Source organism: Myotis lucifugus, unplaced genomic scaffold (genome assembly GCF_000147115.1).
Source record: "Myotis lucifugus unplaced genomic scaffold, Myoluc2.0 scaffold_1214, whole genome shotgun sequence".
In the NCBI taxonomy this organism is placed as follows: Eukaryota; Metazoa; Chordata; class Mammalia; order Chiroptera; family Vespertilionidae; genus Myotis; species Myotis lucifugus.
In genome coordinates this window covers 14,323-20,524 of record NW_005872262.1, presented here as the reverse complement: position 1 = coordinate 20,524, position 6,202 = coordinate 14,323, and the positions used below count along the sequence as shown (strand labels likewise).

General features: G+C 57.4%; 1 protein-coding gene across 1 annotated transcript in view; it reads right to left on the bottom strand.

The window, feature by feature from the left end:
- Positions 1 to 6,202, bottom strand: part of TRPM1 (transient receptor potential cation channel subfamily M member 1) — a 30,619-nt gene that overhangs the window by 16,974 nt on the left and 7,443 nt on the right. Inside the window, 6 exon segments of the mRNA XM_023748232.1 lie at positions 3 to 100; positions 968 to 1,068; positions 1,823 to 1,895; positions 3,088 to 3,211; positions 4,105 to 4,279; positions 6,093 to 6,106. Coding sequence (XP_023604000.1) covers positions 3 to 100; positions 968 to 1,068; positions 1,823 to 1,895; positions 3,088 to 3,211; positions 4,105 to 4,279; positions 6,093 to 6,106 — 585 coding nt within the window.

Below are 6,202 nucleotides of genomic sequence, written 5' to 3'. Positions count from 1 at the left end.
TGCCTTTCCTTTCCCTCGGGCCCTTGGTGGTGGCCGTGGGCGGCTTCTTCTCCCTCTCGGTGGCCTTGCTGTCCGTCGGGGGGGCCAGGCTCCCCAGGGGCTGCCGTCCGCAGAAATGGGGGGAAAACAAACATGAGAGCCGGTGGTCCCGAGATGACCTTCACCTCTGCATGCACGCACGCACGTGTACACGCGTGCACACACATGCACTCATGAGGACAGGAGTCCGCATACATGTGTGCACATACACACCGTTCTAGAGGCCTCCAGCGTGTCACGGACCAGAGTTTGAAAACTGAGTGCTCTCAATACAATCATTGTGTTTCCTTTTAATGAGCTATTTTCTTTCTTTCTTTTTTTTTAATCTAAAATATATTTCTGTTGATTTCAGAGAGGCAGGGAGAGAGAGAAACATCTGTGATGAGAGGGAATCATGGCCCGGCTGCCTCCTGCAGGCCCCACACTGGGGATCGAGCCTGCAACCCGGACATTCCTCTGACGGGGAATCGAACCCTGACCTCCTGGTTCCTAGGTCGACGCTCCACCACTGAGCCAGGCCGGCCGGGCACTTTTTCCTTTTCTTTGGAAGGGTGAGCACCCCTTTTCACGGGCCACGCTATCGGGTGGGCGCCCGGCCCAGCAGGAGGTGGCCGGTCCATGACTCCCTCTCATCATGGATGTTCCTATCTCCTTCTCCCTCTCCCTTCCTCTCTGAGGTCAATAAAAATATATTTTAGGAAAATGCACATCAAGTGGTCATTTCTCCAAGAGCCCTGGCTGGGGTCTGAGGCCAGTGCTGGTAGCTCCTCCTTCCCCCTCGTTCCTTGAGGTTAAAGAGCCACGCCTCCTCCTAATCCTAGCGGATCTCGCAGTGGATCATCCCCAAGGACCGTGTGGCCGGGGGAGCACCTACTGTGCGCCGTCTGGACAAGGTCGGGATGGGGGGTGACTTGGGAGACGGTCTCACCGGCCAGTGGGGCCCAAAGACAAAGATCTGGCTCCGCGCTATGTCCACGCGGTTCCAAGCCAGCGCCAGGCTCAGCTGGTCCGGGGCGGACGCGTTGGTTCCTGGGAAGGCAAGGAAGCAGGCCATGCTCTCTCCGCGCCTGGACCGCCCGGTCCCGCGGGTGCGGGGCAGTGAGCTGGGCTCCGGGGACCCACGACCACCACCACCACCACCGGGTCTCAGCGTTGCTGCCTTTTCTCTCAGCTAAGAACTCCATCTCCTCATAGGGCTGCCTGGGCGGAGCGTGCAGGCAACCTCTTCCCATCTTTTTTTTTTTTTCTTTTAATATATATTTTTATTGACCCCAGAGAGAGGAAGGGAGAGGGAGAGAGAGAGAAACATCTACCCCTGCCGATTTGGCTCAGTGGCTAGAGCATCGGCCCACAGACTGAAGGGTCCCCTGGCCGATCCCCGGGCAGGAGGCAGCCAAGCGATGCGTCTCTCTCACATCAATGTTTCTCTCTCTCTGTCTCTCCCCCTTCCTTCCAATCTCTCAAAAAAAAAAAAAATCAATGGAAAAAAAAAAGAAACATCAATGATAAGAGAAAATCATGGATCGGCTGCCTCCTGCACGCCCCCCACTGGGGATCGAGCCCGCAACCCCGGGCGTGTGCCCTGACTGGGAATCAAACCGTGACCTCCTGGTTCCTAGGTCGACGCTCAACCACGGAGCCCGGTGCACACTGAGACGGCCTGGGCAGCTGGCCAGCTCCGGGCTCTGTCACCGACAGACACCGTTCCCGGCAGGAGACGGAGACGGTGACCCGGCCAGGCCAGCCCCGAGAGGCCGGAAGCCGCCACGGCCCCGGAGCTCACCTTTCAGCAGGGCAGTCAGAATCGCCATCTCCATGTCCTGCTGGCCCTCGGCTCCCATCCGAAACACCGTGACCTGGACGCGGGTTCAGGGCGAAAAGACTGAGTCAAGGGGTGTTGGAGGCAAGAGGGAGGTTTGGGGTGCTTTTGACAAAGGACAGCAGAGACCGACGCGTACGCCAGGCAGTGATTCTGGGAGCAAAACCTTCTTATTTTAATTATTATTACCAGAGGCCCGGTGCACGAATTCGTGCACAGGTGGGGTCCCTCGGCCTGGCTGGCGATCGGGCCAGTCGGGGTGTCTCCCGGGCGATCGGGGCAGGCTGGCTGGGGGGAGGGACCGCGGGTGGTTGGCGACCGCAGGAGGTTGGCTGTGGTAGCACACTGGCCACCATAGGGGCAGCTCCTGCATTGAGTGTCTGCCCCCTGGTGGTCAGTGCAGGTCATAGCGACCGGGTGACCGGTCTTTCGGTCACTTAGGCTTTTTTTTTTTTTTTTAATATATTTTATTGATTTTTTACAGAGAGGAAGAGAGAGGGATAGAGAGTTAGAAACATCGATGAGAGAGAAACATCGATCAGCTGCCTCTTGCACATCTCCTACTGGGGATGTGCCCGCAACCCAGGTACATGCCCTTGACCGGAATCGAACCCGGGACCTTTCAGTCCGCAGGCCGACGCTCTATCCACTGAGCCAAACCGGTTTTGGCAACAAACCGGTTTTGGCCACTTAGGCTTTTATATATAGAGATTATTTTAATGTGTTTATATTGATTTAAACCCTAGCTGGTTTGGCTCAGTGGCTAGCAGTGATGGCGAACCTATGACACGCGAACTCATCTTTTTGGTTGATTTTTCTTTGTTCAATGGCATTTAAATCTATAAAATAAATATCAAAAATATAAGTCTTTGTTTTACTATGGTTGCAAATATCAAAAAATTTCTATACGTGACACGGCACCAGCGTTAAGTTAGGCTTTTTCAAAACGCTGACACGCCGAGCTCAAAAGGTTCGCCGTCACTGGGCTAGAGCGTCGGCCCAGGGACAAAGGGCCCTGGGTTCGATTCCGGTCAAGGGCACGGACCTCGGTTGCAGGTTCCTCTCTGGTCGGGGCGCGTGCAGGAGGCAGCCCATCGATGTGTTTCTCTCACATCGATGTTCCTTTTTGCCTTTCCCGCTCTCTTTCACACCCTCTGAAAAATCAATGGGAAAAGTACCCCCGGGTGAGGATTTTAAAAAAAAACAACCAAAAAGCCACAGACACTCACGAGGTCCCTCTTCCGCATGCACTCCGCGACGGCCGCCAGCAGCTGCAGCGCCTGCGTCCTGCTGTAGTTAAAGGTCTTCTGCATGGTGACCAGCAGCTGGTCCCGGAGCGGTTCGCCGATGACCCTGTTCAAGGGAAACGCCGCAGAGAAGAGACACGGCTCGCGGCAGGCCTGTCCGCGGGAATGGGCACCTCGGCCCCCGGCCCACCTGGTATCTTTTTTTTTGTTTGTGCATCCTCACCCACAGATACTTTCCCATTGATTTTTAGAGAGAGAGGAAGAGAGAGAGAAACCGAGAAACATCGATGTGAGAGAGACACATCAATGGGCTGCCTCCTGCATGAGCCCCGACCAGGGCCCGGGCCGGGGAGGAGCCTGAAACCCAGGTACGTGCCCTTGACCGGAATCGAACCCGGGGCCCTTCAGTCCGTGGGATGATGCCCTATCCACTGAGCCACCCTGGCCGGCCAGGGCCGCCTGGTATCTTTGATTGGAAACTTTTCCCCTTGAGGGGCTCCCCGGATAGAAGAGGAAAGAAAGGGGACCAGAGTCTAAAACTGCCTTCACGCCTGTCCTCAGCCTCAGGCTTGTCCAAACCCGTCTACGGGGAATGAGGGTGAGAGAGAGGGTGTCCCCCCCAGAGGAAGAATTCCGGGAGCAGCACCATGGTCTCCACGGCTCCCCCCACGCCGACTTGGGGAGATGGGAGAACCCAGCCCAGGTTCCTTCCTGAGCCCGGCCAGCGCGGCTCAGTGACTGAGCACCAACCTAGGAACCAGGAGGTCCCGGGTTCGATTCCCGGTCGGGGCACGTGCCCGGGTTGCAGGCTCGATCCCCAGTGGGGGGCGTGCAGGAGGCGGCCGGTCCATGATTCTTTCATCATTGGTATTTCTCTCTCTCCCTCTCCCTTCCTCTCTGACATCAATAGAAATGCATTTAAAGAGATTCCTCCCCGAACATTTCTTGGGGTGACCAAGGTTTCCGGCCCCGCCCTGCGCACCCCGGCAGGAGCCCTACCCTCCTTCCTCACAGTATTTGTGCGCGAAGGACAGGATGTCTGAGGCCCGCCCGCTGCCGTCACAGACCACCACGGGCACCGGCGGCTCCTCGCGGAGGTACTCCAGGACCACGGAGAAGATGTTGGGGCCGCCCTCCACCACCAGGCCCACGACCGGCACCCCCTGGCCCAGCCCTGCAGGACACAGGGCAGTCCCGTCAGCCCGCCCGCCCCGCCCGATCCCCTCCCCGTGCCCGTTCCTGTTGCGGTGAATCCTCACTGGAGGGTGTTTTTCCCTTGGTTTCCAGGGAGGGCGGGAGGGAGGGGCAGGGAGAGAGAAACATCGATGTGAGGGAGACACATCGCTGGCTGGAGAGCGAGCCTGCACCGAGGCCCGTGTCCTTCACGGCGAACGGAACCTGTGACCCTTCTGTCTGCAGGTCAGCACTCTATCCACTGAGCCACACTGGCCAGGGCTCATTTATTTTATTGATTTCAGAGAGGAAGGGAGAGGGAGAGAGAGAGAGAAACATCCATGATGAGAGAGAACCACGGATCGGCTGCCCCCTACTGGGGATGGAGCCAGCAACCCGGGCATGTGCCCCAACCGGGAATGGAACCGGCCACCTCTCGGTTCATGGGTCCAAGCCCAACCACTGGGCCACACGGACCGTGCTGCCTCGGGAGCTATTTGATTAACGTCAACCAACGCCAGGTAGGAGACGTGTCCTTGGTCTCAAAGCTCTGCAGGCCTTCCTTCGATGAAATGGATACGTGAGGCAGTTCCAGAACCTCAAGAGGGAGGGTTTAGCGGTTCCGGTTGGCCCCCATGATGCATTTCTGCAGCCAGGAACTTGGAAGTATGTTGACCAACTCTTAACCCGAATAATCTCAGTTCAGTTCCGTCCGGCAAACGTGCGTTCGAGGGTCTGCTTTGGGCCGGGCTCTGGCTCAGAGAAACTAGAAAAAAATGGCCCAGCCGGTGTGGCTCAGTGGTTGAGCATCGACCTAGGAACCAGGAGGTCACGGTTAGATTCCCTTAGGGCACATGCCTGGGTTGCAGGCTTGATCCCCAGTAGGAGGTGTGCAGGAGGCAGCCGATCAAGGATTCTCTCTCATCACTGATGTTTCTCTCTCTCACTCCCTCTTCCTACCTCTCAGAAATCAATAAAAAAACATATATTTTAAAAAATGGACCCAGATGACATGGCCCCACCCTGCCTTTGAGTCTTCCAGCCCAAGATCGGCTTGGCAGGAACATGGCAGCCAAGTCACCTTCTTCCTCTAGAAACGGTGGAATTCGTTCCTCGTGGTTTAGGCTGGACCCCCCCCCCCCGCCCCCCGAAGCTCTGCGCCGGGAGAGGTGACAGCTGAGCACCCCTTTGCCGTCCCTGCCCCGCTCCGAGCCCGAGGCAAAGGATGACAAAGGGAAGCCCAGCAGCCCCGTGGCCGTGTGGAGCGGGCGGCGTGAGCGTGCGAGTCCGGAGGAATCCAAACACGGGAGAAGGACATTCCATCGCCAGCCCGTGCGTCCGGGACATCCGGTTCTCGGAAACCCACCACTGCTCATGGCGGCCGCCCCAGCCGAGCTGTCAGCCTCCCAGTCCCTTTGATTGACCTTCCTTTCCCAGGTTGTCTTCCACAGAAACCCTGCCACAGCCCGGCCGGCGTGGCTCCGTGGTTGAGCGTCAACCCATGAGCCAGGAGGTCACGGTTCGATTCCTGGTCAGGGCACAGGCCCTGGTTGCAGGCTCGATCCCCAGTGTGGGGTGTGCAGGAGGCAGACGATCCATGATTCTCTCTCATTATTAATGTTTCTCTCTCTCTCTCTCTCTCTCCCTCCCTTCCTCTCTCTGAGATCAATAAAAATATATTTTTTTAAAAAAGAAAGGGTCAAATCAAGTCATCTTCTGTGGATCTAACAGGGACACAGTTAAGGCTTTACACACCCCCGGCGGTTGGGTGGCCGTGGCCGTGGCCGTGGCCGTGGCCCGTGGGCAGGACTCACGTGTGTTGATCTTTCTGCAGGGAGATGTGCTTCTTCCAGCTGCCGCCGGAGCTTCACCTCGGCGCCATAGCGCCCAGCGTGCCGTTGTCGGCCAGATGAAGTGCGTGTGG